The 20,747-nt window shown below is 36.9% G+C and overlaps 2 protein-coding genes across 2 annotated transcripts; both read right to left on the bottom strand.

Moving 5' to 3' along the window:
- Positions 1–3,489: 3,489 nt before the first annotated feature.
- LOC113315701 lies at positions 3,490–4,476 on the bottom strand. Its single transcript, XM_026563958.1, has one exon. It carries the CDS (start codon positions 4,474–4,476, stop codon positions 3,490–3,492), a length of 987 nt encoding a protein of 328 aa, XP_026419743.1.
- Positions 4,477–6,221: 1,745 nt separating this feature from the next.
- LOC113315700 (agamous-like MADS-box protein AGL29) lies at positions 6,222–6,791 on the bottom strand. Its single transcript, XM_026563957.1, has one exon. The coding sequence runs from the start codon at positions 6,789–6,791 to the stop codon at positions 6,222–6,224; it is 570 nt and encodes a 189-aa protein (XP_026419742.1).
- Positions 6,792–20,747: the final 13,956 nt, after the last annotated feature.

Below are 20,747 nucleotides of genomic sequence, written 5' to 3'. Positions count from 1 at the left end.
ATACAACCAGGATTACTTCTCTTGTGTTACCAAATCCCATTTGGTTGAGAAATCGGCTTCCCTATGTGCACCAGCGCATGTATATCTTGTGCTTTGAATTTTAAGTACAAAATATAGCTTTTCAAGTCACAGGTATACTTAACTTTACTTTTTGACATAAGTATTAATTATCCGCGTAAGCATCCACTCCTTAAGATTATCCATATCCAAAAAAACCGAAAACGGCAAGTCGATTCCACCGACTAACCAACCAACAGTCTCTACCAAAATTATTCACATACAACATGATCACGGGAGATCTTCCTAATCTATAAACTTTTGGCTCAAAAGTTTCGTCTTTAGAGTACTCAAGAATAAAGGTTGGGTTTATGGCAACATCATCTTAGTTTTCACATTAAGAAGACCAACCGATGATACATCTGGAAATTAAATTTTTTTATAATCATGATCTAGCTGACCGTGAACCAGTAATAGAGGAAGATAAACATTAAATCTAAAATGCTGGACAAGGCAAGAAGACACCCAATGACAAACGGATGACGGGTGAGAAAGAAAAGAAAAATCTAGTTAAGGTTGTCGACACTTGACAGAAATAAGATTGAGATCCATGTGGAGTGACCATTTTAAAATTTATAATTTTTTTTTTTTAAAATACAGCTGCTAACAGCAAAAGATTGGAGCAATATAATCCGAGTTTTCAAATTTCTAACAGCAAAGTTTTGATTTGATTAATTAGTAATAACTCGGGATGGGTAACACCCTGTAGGTGTTAGATTATGATTGGCACTACGATCATGTATTGCATGGCTGTGCATGCAAGGCGGAAGGTTGTTTGATTTTTAATTCTATGAAGAAAATGTGGACAGAGTGTAAAAACTAGAAGTTGGTCACTTGGTTGTGTTAAACGCTCGCTGGGAGACTAACACCTTGTTTGTTTGTTCGCAGCTGATTCGGTGTCTGAATCTGAGTCAATTACCGATTCACGCTGAGTCAACAGTCAGACTGTTTTTTTTTTTTTGAGTCAGATCTGACTTGACCTCTAGCTCGGACCTAACCTCTGACTCGGAGCCGTTTAAGTCAGGTAACAAAGTGCCCCTAACTCATAGGACCAAACCATTGACTCACATATTTTTAAGTCAGTTGAGTCAAATCTAATTCAGAACAAACATATTGAATCAAATATAGATGAATCAGGTGATTTCATTCAGATCCGGATGACTCAGATCCATACAAGTCAGAAGTAAGCAAACATGGTGTAAGTTACAAGTTGCACATGTATCGGTTGTTTGGGGCCTTTGGGCTTATGCAGCTGCTTTATGGTTAGCCTTTTTAGTTACATGTTTAAAAGACTAAAAAACTGATGTCATTTTCTCCTTGATTTGATTAGAGATACAAAACATAATTTCATTTAAGTTGGCCCTTGCTTGCCAGTGCGGATAATTAGGCTTCTGGCTTTGTAAAGATTGCTGTCAACCCTTTGATTATATCTTAGGTTTCAAATGCTTAAGAGTTGTCTTGCTATCCTAACCCTTCGCACAACCGATTATGTACCTAATGGTCATCTTTCATGTTGTTTGTGATTGACTATTAGGAATTTAGGACCATTTTGTATAGCTATCATGAAAAGTTCACAAACCACCTGCGCATATAATACACCCCCACCAAACCAGCTGTTGAACGTACGGCCGTGTAAAAAATAATCTAACCTCAAATGATGCTTATTAACCGCAATCTAATCAGAACCAAAAATTCCCATCGTCCTCTCCACAAACTGATTCTACAGTTCTAGTAATGGCCGTTCTTCCATCGTTTAGTGCACATGTGCGTGATTGAAGGAACTTTTTCTATTTATAACGTGCACAAAAGGCCAAAGCATTCGCCAAATCGGCCTGTTGCTGCTTGCACCAGCAAGGTATTGTTACCTTTCAACTTTTCCTTTTTCCTTTCTTTTGTGGTTGAAGTGCTGTTGTTGAAGTTGCGGTTACATTGGTACGTTATGCAGCAAAGGAAGAGACGGCCTTCCAGATTACATGCAACCCCCTAAAGATATCTCAAGCCATTGCTTATAGGACTCTTGATCAACTGTGTGATAAAGAGGAAGGGATACCATAGCCTTAGCAAATGCAAGTTTTTAGAAAGTAGGAAGAAATTGACTTCATCTCGACCAAACTACAAAATTAACAAGCATTGTTATTTGTGCTTTAACGGCTTAGTTATCCCATGTTAGAATAATAGATTTCAAACTAACGAATCACCTATTTTATTTCAAGGAGATCAAATGAATATCAGGCATCCCTCGCGTGTGAACTCTATTCAATTGACAAATTCAACTTCATGACTGAAAAAACAAAGTCCAGGCCTGCACACAATGACAATGGATGGAGTCTTAAACTTAGTGGGTCACCAGCCCATTTGTTTGCACTTCCCCACACAAGTTTTGTTTGGTAGAATTCGAAGACTTGAACATTAAACTAAGTCGCACATATGTTGCATATTATGCATCTAAACATCTCCAACACGTGCAGACGCTGTATTAGTGCTGAGCGATGACTGTATGAGATTTTTTGACAGGTTGCAAATTGATGATGACCCTTTAGGGGGGATTTGCAAATCAGATACCAGATACATACTCTATATGTCAGTTAGCAAGTAGCAATAGTAACTGCAGTAGTTTCTGCCTTTGTCAAAAAATACCAGGTTATAATCGGAAATGACATACTGATGTTACTTGGAAAGAAATACTCCTGAGAATTTCTGACAATTCTCAGGTAAGAATAAGAGTCCTGACAATTTCCACAGGTAATTTCATGCTTTCGTCCACAAATGCATCCAAGGCATACCTCAATGTTGACATACCCGAGGTTACAGATATCAGAGAGAGATAAAAGATTAATGCTTATGCTTATAAGTACTCTTTCTCAAGGTTGACAACCTCCAAATAACACAACCATGCTCCGTAGCTCCTGTCCCATTACACCACCCAGTCAGATTACAGTTCCGAATAAAAAAGGGAAAACACCTACAGATTGACAGAATTTGTCATAGTATATTGAATTAAGGTAAAAGGTACAAACGAATTATACATGTGCCTGATCTTATATACAAGAACCAGAGATAAAACAGGAAGGAAATAACTTGGTGTACAAGCCAAGTAATGTACAAATATAACAGATATGCTAGAATAACAAATATAGTACATCTGCATAACAGATTATGCATTCTGCATAACAGATATGGTACATCCCCCTCCCCTCAAACTCAACATGGGATAGAGCACATGTTGAGTTTGGAAATTAAGAGCTTAAGGCGTGCAGAAGACAGCGCCTTAGTAAAAAGATCAGCAGGTTGCAGCTCAGAAGAAACAAAGGATAAGTTGATGATCCGTTTTTTTGTACTGATGACGTACAAAAGGAATTTGCAGTTGCGGCAAGCTCACTCTTTGACAGCCTAGGAGAAATCAGTCTTTCGAGAAGATACAATCTTCCTACTCTACGGCCTATCCCAACAAGCTTTTCTGTCTTGGGATCCATTTGAAAAGCTACTTGTGGAAGTAGATAGTGTAGATGCTGCTGTAGAGTTATTGTTACCCAGTGAGAGTGCTTTCTTGAGCATCTCTTGTATGTCAGCTAGATTGTTTGGTGTGGATGCAGCTGCATAACTGGATGGTGATGTAGCTGCATAACTGGATGGTGCAGATGTGTATCCAGTTCCATTAAACTTTCTTCGTTCTCTCATATTTCTGGAAGTAGGGGATGTACAGTTTCCTACTGTATGCCCTGGTTCCTTGCAGTAGTTGCACTGGATTGGGAAGCTTGATCCTTGCTGGATTGTTTGTGTGTTTGAGCTTTGTGATCCACTTTGCACTGATGGCACGGTGCAGTTCTTGGCTAGGTGGCCTGGTTTCTTACAGTTGTAGCACTGGATTTGTGAGAAATCACGATGAGTTTTCTGAGAGTTGAGATGAGTGTTAAAGTTTGCACGTGAATTGACTGCAAACACTGCTGGTATGTCTGGTTTGATTCTTTTCCGAGTTTCTTCAGTGATGAGTTCTGACAATGCGGCTTCGACAGACGGAAGAGGTGATCGATGGAGGATTGAGGCTCTCACAGTCTCAAAGTCATCTCTTAATGCCATTAAGAGCTGAACTAATCGAGACTCTTCTCTTTTTGAGAGAAACTCCCATGCATCTTTGGCAGTCTCAAAGCTTGTAAGTTGCATGCTTATAGATGTTACTACTGTGTTGCTTAGCCAGGTTAATATTTTGTGATTATTGATCTCCCAGCTCTCTGCAGTTTCTTCTCCTGTATCTTTTCCTTTGTCAGTGATGACGACTCCGTTTGCAGGCTTCTTAGCTTTGCCGTCAATATATTTCCACATGGATTTTCCCTTGAGGAAACTTCTCATTAAGAAAGACCAATGATTGTAGTTTGTTCCATCAAACTTCACAGTAATGGGTTGATAATCTTCACGTGACATGTTGGGCTGTGATGAAGAAGATATGACACTAGGGTTTTGAGTTTTATGATTCTGATACTGGTTACTGGTTATCGTTTGTTTGTTGCAGCGGAAAGACGGTTTGATTTAGATCTTGACTTGCTCTGATACCATGACAGAATTTATCATGGTATATTGAATTAAGGTAAAAGGTACAAACGAATTATACATGTGCCTGGTCTTATATACAAGAACCAGAGATAAAACAGGAAGGAAATAACTTGGTGTACAAGCCAAGTAATGTACAAATATAACAGATATGGTAGAATAAAAAATATGGTACATCTGCATAACAGATTATGCATACTGCATAACAGATATGGTACATCTGCATAACAGGTTATGCATCTGGATAATATCTCGTAATACAGATATCTTATAAACAGACAACAAAAAACCAACTTAGAGCTCCTCTTGGCTGAATGGGATCCAATATGCCCGGTATTTTCAAAACATCGTATGCAGTTCGTTGATGCAAACACGAAATTGCCAGAAGAGCCTATGTAATTAACTGCTGCCTCCAGGTCTTATGCATGTATGCAGAATCTAAGTGTAGTAGATGAGCCTATGTAGTAGAAAAGTGGTAGGTGAGGCGGAAACTGAAGCAACAAGTGTGAGGCGAAAATCTAAGTGCCTTTACCAAGTTAATGACATCAATCCTATCACTATGTGTTTATATTACTATCGTTTTCTTAGCCGTGCATATATCTGCGTAACCAAAACAGTTTCTTAAGTAATCACATCTGAGCTTTAGGTACCCTTTCCTCTTCGATGTCCAGGACCCAACTGGCTATACAGTAACTTGCATTGGACAGTGATTTCTAAAAACAACTTAGTTCACCTCAGAAGAGGTAGTAATAATGATAGTCATATGACTCTTGGGCAATTTGGCAATGATAGAATGGAACAAAAAGGCTATGGTGGTAGAAGCATTTGAAAAGTGCTTGCATAATGAGGTTAACATCCAAATTATATAGGATACCTTCAATATGAAACAACAAATCAATCCGAGTTTTGCTGTCACTAGGATATGCCACCACCTCCGCAACCATTCTCCACCAATGACACCCTACATTCTGGTAACCCTCAAGTTACCCTCAGGCCTCAGCTGAGTCAGCTCTATCACTTCATTGTAAATTTCCACTCAAGATTTCACTAAGATTGGACACTAACTGCCAGGAAAACTTAATTGTAGTGATAGGCCAATGCGCTGAATGACATAATCTCTTCACAGCTGAAACAATACCTCCTTATATTGCATAGAATGGTTTGAATAGGAGAGCCGCTGCCTATCTGTAATTAGCTTACATTGCTTAGGACTCATTGGATATCATCCTCCGGAAAGCAAGTTTAACAGATCCTCAGTAGGAACATTATTCAAGTTGGAAACTTCTTGACCATGTCAGGCAAGTATTGAAAACATTCTGGAATTTTGGAAACAAAGAAAAGACAACCATGCAAGCGATGACATAAAGTGGCCAGACAGTTTAAAATTGAATATGCATAAACAAAATCATGGAAACTACAATGTGTTTCAGTGCTAATAACATGTTGTTATAATCACATACATTGTTTTCCAGAGACAAATAACAACAATGAAGAGATCAATCCAAAAAATTGAACATTGATTTTCAGTTTTGCAACTTCAAATAATAAGAACAACATTAAATACAGTAAATACATCTAAATCCTTCCAGAACTCCTTCCTCATTTGAGTGCTTTCTTGGTTAATAAGTGGGCAGTTGTTGCATATTCTGATCAACATAGAAATCTTTCAATAACTCATCAAACTCATTCATATCATCAGACGTTAGAGTAGGAAACCAAGAATGGTCATCTTCATTCACTGAAAACATACAAGAATCCTCTATATTACCAGTAGTAGTTTCTTTTTCCTCCGCTGAAGGAGTGGATAATGCAAGCAACTCTTCCTTTCTCTTGGCAACAAGATTCTTCACTTGAAGCAATTGTTCTCTCACAGCGTCTACCTTCTCCTGAGTATCAAGTTCGTCAATTTTTATATCATTCCACCAAAACCCATCACCATTTTCTGATGTACTACTCATCTTCCCATCATCTTCTTGAACAGGAAATCTGTTAAGGACTTCATCAGAATTAGGGCAACCAAACGTAAACAATTTTCCACTGGGGGAGAATACAATCAGAGAAACATCTGCACCAGTGAGATTACATAATTCATCAGCTTTCTTAAAAAGACCTTGACGTCTTTTGGTGAATGTTACACTTCTCTTTTTCTTATCATCTATCTTCTTTATCTCAATCTTCTTCTTCCCCATTGTTATACCTTGATTAAAGAAATTCCTCTCCTAATTCTAGTTTGACAACAGCAAAATCAAATCAAATCAAGATTCAATCTTAGAAGCAAACCATAAATTAGAAGAACAACAAAATAAAACCCAATATTCAGTACTCGGAAGAAAGGAGCTTCTGAGTTGTGTTAATGGAGAGATGAAATAATAAAACAGAGTAACTTCTAATTAGAGATTACAATGTAATAGAGATCACTGGTGCTCATATAAATAGATGCGTATGATGTTTCTTTGGGGCCAAGATTTTCGGTGTTTCCAAATTCTGATGAACTAGCCGTTGTACGCGTTTTAATTCAGGGATAGAACTGTCTGTACTGATAATCGGATTCCCCTGTTTCTAAAAACAGAGCCTCTGTTACTTGGTCAACAATCTTTGACTTTCAAGATATTTTTTCCTAAGCCAGTTCTCTGGAGCACACAAAAAACTGCTAAAACCTAATAGGAAGTAGTACTTCTTATATTGAAGCAAGTATGAAACTCTGGGGACTATGTAAATTTTACAAGGTTTACAAAATTGGTGCTCCTAGCTTTCCTAATGGAAGAAACACCCGGCAAAAGAACTTAAATGACCATTTTCCCAAGGTGTTCCAAATGATTAAGCAATCAGCTACGCACAATAACTTGAACAATCTAGAGTCAGTTTTGCTGAATGATAAGAAATCGGATATTGTTGCATACCACAACATAACACAACCCAATTAATGTTAAGCCTTGAGAAGTTTAAGACCTAATGAAATGCATTCATTCCGGAAGGCAATTGGTTTGCGCTACAAAACCTGGTGTAGCGCAAATTCACTAGGCGATAAAATTGGGATGTTGTCCTAGTCCTCGAATGTGTCCCTTAACTGTATATTTTATATTTTCATTTTACCTTTTCTACTAATACATGTGTTTTGGGTATTATATTTTTGACAAATTACTATGACTCGTGCTATATTACCCTAGGGTCCCATCCATTCTTTTTCAAATTCTATATCAAGCAACAATTGTTCGCAGAGACGTAAAACCATCATTCGACAACTGGGGCGGAGCCAAGATTTCTGAAATGGGAGTGCAAAATTTTATTTTGAGGTAGCAATTTTTTTAAGGGGTGCAAATAAGCAAAATTAGGCTTGTAAATAGCAAAAAAAAAAAAAAAAAAAAACATCTGGGCTTGAATTAGGCTTTGGAGCCAGCTGGGCAGGGGGTGCAAGTGCATACCCTTGCAATGGGCTGGCTCCACCCTGTTGGAGAACCATATTGAAATCAGGAAGATGTATGAGAGTGATGAAGACCTGTTGTAAAGTTTATTTTATGTTAATACAACCCAAGATTTCGAGATGAATTATTTTTTGGATGGTAAATCTTTTCATCGTTTCTCATCTCAAGAATCGAATAAAGAATTTGTACCTGATAATGAGATAAGTGCGTCACTTAGTTGAACACTCAAGTTTTTCATGGTTAACAATGGTGGAAACCTTATTTCAGTCATTTTTCGTAGGATCGTGAACGTGTATACTGGAATGTAATTCACAATCTTGGTTAATAGATATTCGTTTGGTGTTTTTTTCCCTCTGAACTTATTTAAGACCGTTATATGTTATATGTAATAGTAATCAAGTTCAACATTTATACTTTTGCTAGATCTGTTTCGTACAATTTTGGTACGACCTTTATTGGTTTATTTTGAAAGGAAACTTCGTTAAGTTATATTTAATTAAATATTCATTTCATGTTCGGCCCGTTTCTGTCTTATCTCTGTCGAACTAATATGATTCGACCTTTATGTAATATTTTGAATGGCAAAGTCTATTAAATAATATTTATTTAATTGGGTCTAAGTAAATTAGATCAACTTCGACCTGTTTTAGTCATTTCCTTGAGAAACTACTTTGATTCGGTTACCAATCAATATTTTGTGACCGAACTTTGTCGAAGTGTGTGTCGAAGTATCATTTTTCAGTCGTTAATGCTTATTTTGAGACCGAACTAGATTATATATAATTGGTCTTTGAAATATACATATAGTTCGGAAGATATTTGTAATATTCCTTCCGAACCATGGTCATATTCGACGATGATTATTATTTTGTATTGCAGACTCCATTAAAATAATATCAATTTACTTGGGCCTAGATAATTCAAATTAGGTTCGACGTGTTTTTGTTAATCTCTTTCGAATAATATTGATTCTTTCAGATAATGGTTTCAGGTCTATTTGTCGGTACGTATAATAATTTGTATGTTTTGTTTACTAACATGTTTTAATATCTTCAAATGACATATGTTGTAGGTCTTTTGCGGATTCGATGTTAGTGAAGAATATGCTTCAGATGAGGGGGACCCTGATAGACCCCAACCTCCCAACAGAAAAATTTCTGACGTCAAATGAAGATCATGCTTCAGATGAGAGGGACCTTGATAGTTCCCAACCTCCCAACAAATTTTTTCCTGACGTTGATGAAGATTATGCTCCAGATGAGGGAGATCCTGATAGTTCCCAACCTCCCAACAAAAATTTTCGTGACACTTCCCGATACTATCACACCAAGTAGGCAAGTTATCAATATGTAGTGTTTTAAAAGATTATATACTTATAACATGTGATACTGACTTTTTCTTAACTGACTTGTAGACCTTCGAAACCAGATATGATGCAAGGAAATGGGTTTTCGAAACTGATAGGGGTATGAGATGCATGATTGTTGGAAACCATCATCGCAATGCTTCAATGATGGAATTGGTGTGCGAGAGAAGTGGAGAGTATCTTCCTCACCGTAAGGATGTAGTATTTAATGTTAAAACAAAAAATTGGAAAGATGCGTCAGAGAGCAACCAGGAAAACTGTGTGCCCCTTCAAGTTAAAGTTTCTACGCAACAAAAACAAGAAATTTTACGTATACGTTGTGTGCGGATATCACAACCATGATGAACCAGAGAGTCTAGTTGGGAATGCACCTGCTACTAAGTTGTTTATTGATGAGTTTTCCATTGTGAAGGATTACACCGACCTAGGTCTCCGGCCTAAGATCATACTTAATGCAATTAAGGAGAAGAACATGAATGATGCATCTTGCTTGAGTACAATATACGTAGGAATGAAAAAGCTAAAAAGGGATGTCTCTAATGGTAGGACGGTACTCCATGACTTCATGTGGTTGGCTACAAAACTTAAGTATACCATAAAAATAAGAGAAGAAGCAGGCAACGTTATTGATCTCTTCCTTGCGCACCAGTTGTTTGTTGGGTTATGTTATTTTTCAATTGAGTTGTAGTAAGAAGATTCGTTCACTCATATTTGTTGAGAATTTGTTTTAAGAATTAATAAAGAAAATAAGGAAAAATATATATACACAATTTGTCACAAGATGAAGAGACGCTGAGACGCGGGATTCCACTACTTTTCATATTGTTATGGTTCAGTCATTAACTCTAGACAATATAGCTCAAACAAAAGAAGTTGTGACTCTAGTTCTTTGCCAAAAATAGATTTCGTAAAATATTATTTGTAAGTTAAAAGCATGACGCATCTAAAATATTTAGAACTAAGCATGCGACATCTAACAAAATAACAAATAATTAATAGAAATCATAAAGCAATTAAATCTATACAAAAAGTCAATAAAAGAATTAATTCATTTACCACAATCATGAAAAGTTGCTTCCTCCGTTGTCCCAGTGATGGGGTCTAGCTCTGCATGGTGAAAACACACTCAAAGGAATTTTTCATTGCTCAAAAAGGTGTTTACAAGGAGAAAATGGAGAAATAATTCAAAATCGGGTTTGTAACAATTATATTTGTTACAAACCAGAGAACTACTGTTGCTCTAAGACTGTCTTCTGAACTACGACCCTCGGCTGTGGGTCGTTATCACTGTAGCATAAACGACTGTCCTTAGGCGTCCAATGAGTGGGTCGATGTTCTTCATTTTCTTCACAGCAGCAGAAATGTATTCTCTGCAACTTGTCCAATCTCTTCTCTGTAGCTCTCTATTCTCTTCCCCATCTCTGGTGCCCGAGAACCTATTTTATACTCAACAGAGTCATCCAATCTCTGCATTAACTCCGGAAATCTCTTCATAACTCGCCAGTTAAAAAAAGATATTCTCGGGAATATTTTCTTCCCTATTTTACCTCCTCACGCGTTGATTCTCTGCCAGCACACTCTGAACAGGTCAATACACGTTCCAGAATGTTGATCGAGTCATCAGAACATGTTCAAACTCTTCAAAACCCGTGAAATATTCTTCCCGAGAAAGTGTTGCTCTGCTTACTTCTATGCGAGAATCCAGATAATTTTAATCGATCAAATCACTCATGATAGTTTTGTTGGGACATATCACAACTACCCAACAAATTCAGCCCTTTAGTCTACCTAGAACTCCTTCAAACTTCGACCGAAAATCACACAATTCTGTTCTTCATTTTCCCGCCAAAATGAAATTTTGAATTTGTTAAAGAAGGTCACCCCTTATCCAGTGGTCGCCCCTTATCCGTTGCTGGAGTCCGAATAACATACGTCCTCCGGGGTGCCTTTAACAACTTTTTGAGCCGAATTTTCCATCAATATTTATTTCCAAAAAATACCTACAAACACACAAAACACCATCATAAGTACGAAATCGAGTACTAACAATACGAAACATTGAGGACAAATTAGACACATAAATGCATCTATCAAATACCCCCAGACTTATTATTTGCTAGTCCTCGAGCAAATTTATTCTAGAAAAATACAATTCAAACTCACTAGGTGTCCCTAGTGACCGAGTTATAAACTCGGGTGGGTTTAACAGAGGTGTACCCACAAAAGCATGACTTGTAATTGGTCACAGGTATCCAAAGAGCTATGAGGACATACAAATTCTCAACCCATCTCCAAGTAACTGGAATGCCAGAGAACTTTAAGGTGTCGGCTCTAAAGCTGACTGAAGAAAAGGGGAGACACATCCGCAACACTGCTAGATAAAGAGATATCCGCTACACAGCTAGATAAACATTGTAAGATGCGTCCGCTGATTTACAGCTGGATAAGATTAGGAGAGATATAAAGATGAGAGGGACATCTGCTACACAGCTGGACTAATTACGTGTGATGAGTTGAACCAGTGCTGGAAAGATCTTGTGCCAGATGGAAAACGGACTAACAAAGCAACCAAATGTATCTTTCTTCGACTCTCTCATAGTGCTCAGTAGAAACAACGTCTTCTTCGGCTTCAACTGTTGATGATAAACTCTCGAACCTCGTAGAACCTTGAAAATTTAACTTTTCTCCTTAATTTCTTGCTTGAAACTTATAGATTTTTACTTCCCTATGGCCTTATTGAACAAAACGTAACGATGATTTTTTTCATTTTTCATTTTTCAATTTTTTTTTAACACAAAAATAACAAGACAAAAATTTAAATGGCATGAGAGAAGGACTTTAGAACTTGGATCTTCGCAACTTGTGATGTCTTGGTATCATGAACTTCAACAACTTATATCATTTGCTCTTATAACTTTTTGTAACTAAGTTTTCAACTTTGATTTTTGAATTATTCTTTTCTATTGTTGCTTCTAAACCTTAAACGTCTTCAGCTTTCTTCATAGATTTTGATGTCGCTCCGTTTGTTGATGATGATAAGTTTCTACTGAGAGAAAGTCGTAATCCAGTAACTAAGACTACATTGTGAGGTTGCTTTGTCTTTCTGGCATTTCCTTCTGACCTACTTGCCTTTCCATCATGGATGGTTAGGTCCATCACAATTACCCTCTAAAAGGAACAAGTTCTCTCCTGAATTTCAAGGATCTCAATGTCTTTTTATCTAATGTCTCAATAGATTGTTATCCCTAGCATTCCAATTTTTATCTTTTCGGTGAGAAACATTATGTAAACTTAGCTAACCGGATACTATGTGACGCTAGAAGTTTCTCCCTTACCCCCAAACTTAAATCTAACATTGTCCTCAATGTTCTAAAGATAAAATTAAAAACATGAACAAGGAGAAACTATTACCACTTGAGGGAAAAGAAATAAGGAAGAATATTACCGTGTCGCAAGAATATTGGGTTACCTCCCAAGAAGTGCTAAGTTTAAAGTCTTCAGCCAGACAATGGAAGAATTAGTCACATCGTAGAATCATAAAGAAGTAGCCGGAATAACTGTAGGTCATATGGATCAAAAAGTGTTACCCACAAGAAGAGGAAAGTGCAACAGACCAAGAAGATACCGAACATACCCTTGCTTAAGACAACTACATCTAGTTGTGGTTCAGGTTCAGGCTCTATAAAAGGGTCTAAATAAGAAGTTTTCCTGGAATGGATTTCCTCAAAGGAATTCTGAAGATCAGGCTGAAGAGTCTGGAAATACTCAAGTAGGAACTTAGAAGCGCATAACAAAAGCCTGAATAACTGGGGATCCTCTAAGTCAATCAGATTTGACTCACCCAGCTGACCACAATGAAAGAGGTGGTCTTCCTTAAGAAAATGTGTCGACTGTAATATCCTAAAGTAATTAGGTTTAGTCTCGAAACTTAATAACCGACACATATGAAAATCGTAAGTTCCCACAATTGGAAGAAAAGGTTTTGGTGGGAAAACAAAGTCAATCTTGGTATCATAGCCTGGGTTAACCACATCAACCAGAGGATGGGTTTATAACAACTGAGCTTCTTTCTGGACATCATTAGGTTCGGTAAAACATATATGAAGATAATATTGTAAGATGGTTGAGGCATAAATGTCAAGTCCTACACGAGGGAACTTTCTAAGAGTTAAAGAACACGGAGAATGATAATCACCCCCAAACTTAGAGTTTTATGTGTCTCTATAAAGACTAGTCACAACTTCCCTAATTTCTAGGTCATCAGATTCCTGGAAATGGTCAATTGATTCTTCTAAGTTGGGTTCATCCTTACTCATTTCTATGATTTTATCATCGTCTAAGACTAGTGAATCTAAATGGCTAGATTCTAAAACAGTATTCTCAGGGTAAACTCTTTCCTCTAAACCATCATCACAATCATATAAAGGATTATCAGCGGAATTTTCTAGTAAAGGATCATTAACTAAGGTGTTAATCATAATAACTTCCTCTGATTCACTGATAGGCACATCAAATAATGGATTATCCAACACACTTCAGGCTAAAGGATCATGAACTGCATCGTCTAAAACGGTGGTATCTCTAGTCAAATCCTCATCCTTTTGAATAGGTGAATAATTATTAAAATTATTTGGATTTGAACTAGAAACAACACTATCATTATAAAGCTCAATTGGAGTAACAAATTCCTGATCCCTACGCCTACATATTTCATGTTCTTCATCAATACTATCCTCATCGTAGTCATCATTATTATAACATGAAAAAGATCGAACCTCATCAAAACATGTAGTGTAACCAATTATAACCTCGTCATCTCGATTATGTGAATAAAAACTATCCTTAGTTTCAAGGGTGGTATTGGGAACACTATACTGGAATTTAAGACTATCCTGAGCAAGTTTTCCCACAATCCTATTTGTACTCTCAGTAAATTGATTGAGGGTCTCTTCTAGAGATAACTTAGTTGACCGCTCTACGGACTCTTCTGGGAGAAGAATATTATAAGTCTCTTTCATAAATAACTTCTGTGTTGACTCATTGAAACTCCTGAGAGACTCTTCTAGAGAAATAGAAGGATTGTTTTTCTCGTATGACCTATGGGTATGTGGATAGTAATTGGGCTCACAATGGTATGGACCATAACCTTCAAAAGTTTCGCGTTCCCAATCATTATTCACACTATGGTCATAAAAAGGATAATGTCCAAGCTGCTCAGTCGGATACTCATTGTATTGGCTATTATAATACCAGTTCGACATCCTAACTGCAAGGGAATTCTAAACAAACATAAAGAAGGCTGACTCGACCACAACAAGCCTATTTTATCTAGCAAACAAAAAGCATGATGGCTCCACTTAGATTTTTTCTAGACCAGCTTCTAATCCTTCAAAAGGGAATTCGTTACAATTTGAGAAAACCCCTATGGAATCAATCCGAGTCAAAGTAAGTTGAGTAGAGGCGAGGGAAGCTGCGTAGAGCTTTGATACCCAAGGCCTCACCGCATTACAAGGCGGCGCAGTCACGTATTCAACTCACAGAAACCATCATGAACTTCGAAGTATGCTTAAAAGAGTAACCAATATTTTTCGACTGACTTTCCTATTAAGCTCGTTACCCTATCGGTCTCGTTCTAGTCCAAATTTTAAGGCTTAAGTTCGCGTAGGTTACGTGTTCCTAAGGCGGGCAAGAAGGAAACGGTGATGAAATCCGAGTCCTTATATTGATTTGGCCAGGCCTTGCCCTTTACTAGAAAATTAAATCCGATTTCAGGTCCTCAACATATAAGCATACAAAATCATCCAGTAAACCCGCTGACAGGGGATTTGCGGGTGTTTAGAATTCTTACCTCCCGTTCCAGACGGGGGATGAACCGTTGAAGTCGACTCGGGCCACCGATTCCAATGTCAGTGTACGAACCCGAGGGGCCGAGACGATATCGTAATCGTCATTCTTCTCTGCACACAGTTTATATTTAAAACTACCCTTCCTTAGGGTTTTAAAAATAATGTCCAAAAGAATGTCCCAAAAATAAAGTCCAAAAAGTCCAAAAATAAAAAGAAAAAAAAACTACAAAAACAAAATCCTATATGCAGTTTCTAAAAATAAAATAAAAATAAAAATAAATTAACTATATACAAAATCTTCTTCTTTACTCCTTTTGGATCCCTTCTTTGTTTCCTTATTCAGCTTCGCTTTTCTTTTCAACACTTTCTCTCTTTTTCTTTAGCTTAGTTCCAAATCTGAAAGCAAATAAGAAATACCAAAAGGCGTAAAAAGAAACAAAAATAATAAAAAATAAAAATAAAACCTAAAAACAAATCTATAAACAAATCTGCGTCGGCGGCGCCAAAAATTGATGTTATTTTTCAATTGAGTTGTAGTAAGAAGATTCGTTCACTCAGATTTGTTGAGAATTTGTCTTAAGACTTAATAAAGAAAATAAGGAAAAATATATATACACAATTTGTCACAAGATGAAGAGACGCTGAGACGCGGGATTCCACCACTTTTCATATTGTTATGGTTCAGTCATTAACTCTAGACAATATAGCTCAAACAAAAGAAGTTGTGACTCTAGTTCTTTGCCAAAAATAGATTTCGTAAAATATTATTTGTAAGTTAAAAGCATGACGCATCTAAAGTATTTAGAACTAAGCATGCGACATCTAACAAAATAACAAATAATTAATAGAAATCATAAAGCAATTAAATCTATACAAAAAGTCAATAAAAGAATTAATTCATTTACCACAATCATGAAAAGTTGCTTCCTCCGTTGTCCCGGTGATGGGGTCTAGCTCCGCATGGTGAAAACACACAAAGGAATTTTTCATTGCTCAAAAAGGTGTTTACAAGGAGAAAATGGAGAAATAATTCAAAATCGGGTTTGTAACAATTATATTTGTTACAAACTAGAGAACTATTGTTGCTCTAAGACTGTCTCCTGAACTACGACCCTCGGCTGTGGGTCGTTACCACTGTAGCATAAACGACTGTCCTTAGGCGTCCAATGAGTGGGTCGATGTTCTTCGTTTTCTTCACAGCAGCAGAAATGTATTCTCTGCAACTCGTCCAATCTCTTCTCTGTAGCTCTCTATTCTCTTCCCCAACTCTCCATCCCCCTCTCTGGTGCCCGAGAACCTATTTTATACTCAACAGGGTCATCCAATCTCTGCTTTAACTCCGGAAATCTCTTCATAACTCGCCAGTGAAAAAAAATATTCTCGGGAATATTTTCTTCCCTATTTTACCTCCTCACGCGTTGATTCTCTGCCAGCACACTCTGAACAGGTCAATACACGTTCCAGAATGTTGATCGAGTCATCAGAACATGTTCAAACTCTTCAAAACCCGTGAAATATTCTTCCCGAGAAAGTGTTGCTCTGTTTACTTCTACGCGAGAATCCAGCCAATTTTAATCGATCAAATCACTCATGATAGTTTTGTTGGGACATATCACAACTACCCAACAAATTCATCCCTTTAGTCTACCTAGAACTCCTTCAAACTTCGATCGAAAATCACACAGTTCTGTTCTTCATTTTCCCGCCAAAATGAAATTTTGAATTTGTTAAAGAAGGTCACCCCTTATCCAGTGGTCCCCCCTTATCCGTTGCTGGAGTCCGAATAACATATGTCCTCTGGGGTGCCTTTAACAACTTTTTGAGCCGAATTTTCCATCAATATTTATTTCCAAAAAATACCTACAAACACACAAAACACCATAATAATTACGAAATCGAGTACTAACAATACGAAACATTGAGGACAAATTAGACACATAAATGCGTCTATCATTGGGTTAACTCAATTCTTCTATCAGTTTCTCATTGTAGAGTCGACTTATAAGACGAACAAGTATGGTATGACTTTGTTCCACCTGGTTTCCCATACTTCGAACAAACAATCATTCACGTTAGCCCTTTGTTTTTTGTCTTCGGAAGATGAAGAAAGTTATATTTGGGAATTACAGTATGCGAAGCTGCTTTACCGAGGCAACGACATACCGGCAGTTATCTTATCCGATGCGGATAAAACATTACTCAAAGTTATTCCCATTGTCTTTCCTGCTGCAACCCATTTGTTGTGTACGTTTCACATACACTCAAACATCCGTCTCAATTGTAGAACCGTTCTTAACCCCGCTCGTGCAAAGAAAGGTCAGTGGTCAAAAGAAGAGCAAGAAAGAGTCTCAAATCTTACCAAAAAGAAAAAGAGAAGTAAAAGAAAGAGGTCCATGCCATATGGTTGAGTTTTTCAAAGGATTGGGAGGCGTTTATTCGATTTCTGTAACCGGTGGAACGAGAATTATTGTCAAGATGTGTCATATTGTCCTACGTTGTAGTTGGATCCGCAAAAAGAGAAGTTTGTAGCTGCATGGGCTAACAAAGTAAAACACAATAACAACCAGGCCACAAGCCTTACAGAGTATGCTCACAGGAGAATTAATGAGCAGATGAATGGTTGTCAAGGTACATTCCCAATTCTATTGAAAGCTTTCCATAGATATTTATGTATGGAATTTACCAGGATTATGGAAAAATTCCAATCGAATCCAGTTTTTCCTTCAGTTTGGGAAAAAACCGATGTTTTGTGCCATTACTACAACGTGTAGCAATGGGAGATTAATTATTTGGTCAAAGAAATATTTTTGAACAAAAAATATGGAATCAATTCAGATCCTTGTTGTTGTACATGTGTGGTGACATTGGGACTACCATGTCGCCATGTGATTGCTAAGTTTGATGGTGATCCCTCTATCGGTTATTGATCAATTTTGGCGTCATCTATATTTTCAACCTCTTCAGAAAGATATTCCCAGGAAAGAGTTTAAGGTGTTAGAGCACTGCTTGGTCGAACTCGCAAGCGTTGCTATCTCAAGCTTGTTTGTCAAGTTTAGTTGTCAAAAATATAAGTCTTGATTTCTAGTCTACTTATAGCTATGTCTGGGATTAGGATAGAATGTGTAGCTATTTCTCGGATTGAAGACGAAGATCTACTGAGGGGAGCTTGGAGGAACTTCATCAACAAAAGGTATGTGGAGACTTGAACTCATCTATCACTCAGAAGTCTATTCTATTCTATCTCCTATTGAGACTAAGTCGTTATACACATTTGATATTTCGAGCTGAGTTTAACTCGCTTATATCTTTCTCAAAATATGTGTTGGAAAGCTTTTTGCTTTATTACGCTCATCATTATTCTTGACGAAAGTCAAAAGATGATCATGTGAAAATCGCCTTGTAACATCTTATATGATTTGTGTGACACAGTCATTTGATGTAGACTCGGAGTGTTTCGTATTGATCATTCGATCAATTGAAAATTGCTTATAAGATAATGTTTGTGTGAGATAGCTATTGTCGTCTTCTAAGAATGTTTCAATGATTAAAATGGGAGTTTAGAACAATTAATCATTGTCTGGATATAGCACAGTATGCATACCTGTATGCAAACGGTTTTAACTGTGAAAGTACGGGAACTAAGTTTGCACACCCGTTTGCAAATTGTTTCACCTGAATGCGGTCTGGAACGACAGTATGCGTACCGTCTGCGGATTGTCGGAAAAGATCAAGTCCGGAACGACAGTATGCGTACCCGTTTGCGAACTGTCGGAAAGGATTAAGTCTGGAACTTAAGTTTGCGTACCCATTTGGAAACTTATGTGATTAAGTTCTAAAATCGGTTAAGTATGATTTCATACTCATGATAAAATACATTTATATATTAAGGAATGCAATCTTTGCAAACCGTGGCTAAAATGTTCATGAAATGATTCTTTTGAATCAATCCGATTTTGCTTCAATTGTCTTGTATACTTCTATGAGAATATAAACAATTGAACAACTCTATGAGTAACACAATTAGATACTTTTGATTATCATTTGGTCTAGAAGTGTTAAGATGAATATGGTTAAGACAAAAGTATTCATATGGCTAACTCCGGTTAACTGTTATTGGGCCAACTCAATATACACGTTTAGGTACGGTTACTCATATCTAAATGAATGTATATTTCATTTGTGTGTAACAAGCTAAGACCATCTAACTGTGGAATTATATTATCTTGAATCTTAAATCAGGTTTTCATCTAACGGTGAATATTGAATGCTTTGTTCCAAAGTTATCAAACCCTGATTTGAAGACTATATAAGTGAGAACTCTAGCAACTGGGAAACCTAATTCCCACACCTCCTATGTGATACTAGTTGTGAATAGAGTCGATTATCCTTTAACCTAGGTTTTTCCTAAAACCATTATAGGTTAACGACTTGAAGACTTCATTGGGATTTTGAAGCCAGACCCAACTATTTTCTCTGTAGTTGTGTATTCTGATCTTACTTTTTCTATCTTATTGAGTACTATCTTCTCTAAAATTTGCTCGAGATTTATCTACGATAGGTAAGATATAAAAAGTAATCACAAAGCTCTTCGTCTCATTCTTTGTGATTCTACAATAACTTGTTCTACTACCATATAATTAAGTTATTGTGAGGTGATTGATATTTCTAGGCTATTCTTCAGGAATATAAGACCGGATTATCAATTGGTTCATGTTCACCTTGATTTATCAAAAGACAGAACAAAAAATTCGTAGGCATTTTTGTGGGAGACAGATTTATCTATCAGAATAGATTTTTCTGTGGGAGACAGATTTGTTTATCAAGTCTTTGACTTTGGGCCGTAGCAACTCTTAGTTGTGGGTGAGATCAGCTAAGGGAATCAAGTGCGTAGAGTCCTGCTGGGATTCAGAGGCGTAAGGAACACAACTGTACCTTAATCAGTGTGAGATTGGTTAGGGCTCAACTACATTCCAGTCCGAAGTTAACTTGTAGTAGGCTAGAGTCTTTAGCGGCTTAATGATGTATTTTCCAAAGTTGTTGTAATAGTGATAGTGGTAAAAAGATTCGTTTCAGACTTGTGAAGGAAATGAAATTTTTATATTTAAAAAAAATATATATATACAAAAAATATTAACAATGGGCGAGAGGTACTGGGACTAAGGATTTGGCCGAATTCACTATACAGGGTTCATTCATATATTCTTTGACAATTTAAAACTCAATAAAATTAACATGGACTCTGATTTTGCCAAGATAGATTCTCAAAAGATCGATTGTAAGTCCTAAGCATGATGTATCAAAACACCTAAGCTAAGCATACATCATCAAATTAAATAACAACCAATTAATTCAAATCATATTTCAATTTTAAATTAATGCAAAAGTCATAAAAAAGAATAAAATAAATTTACCCGTGTATGAAATTCACCCTCCTCCGTCGTCCCAGTGTTGGGTTTAGCTCATCATGATAAAAAGATGCTCAAAATATTTATTTATTGCTCAAATGGTGTT

This window comes from Papaver somniferum, chromosome 10 (genome assembly GCF_003573695.1).
Source record: "Papaver somniferum cultivar HN1 chromosome 10, ASM357369v1, whole genome shotgun sequence".
Lineage (NCBI taxonomy): Eukaryota > Viridiplantae > Streptophyta > Magnoliopsida > Ranunculales > Papaveraceae > Papaver > Papaver somniferum.
The sequence above is the reverse complement of the archived record's forward strand: the minus strand, read 5'-3'. Positions and strand labels throughout refer to the sequence as shown.

Bases quoted from the DNA above. Each gene is read 5' to 3' on its own strand.
- LOC113315701 (XM_026563958.1), bottom strand. From the start codon at position 4,476: ATGTCACGTGAAGATTATCAACCCATTACTGTGAAGTTTGATGGAACA.
- LOC113315700 (XM_026563957.1), bottom strand. From the start codon at position 6,791: ATGGGGAAGAAGAAGATTGAGATAAAGAAGATAGATGATAAGAAAAAG.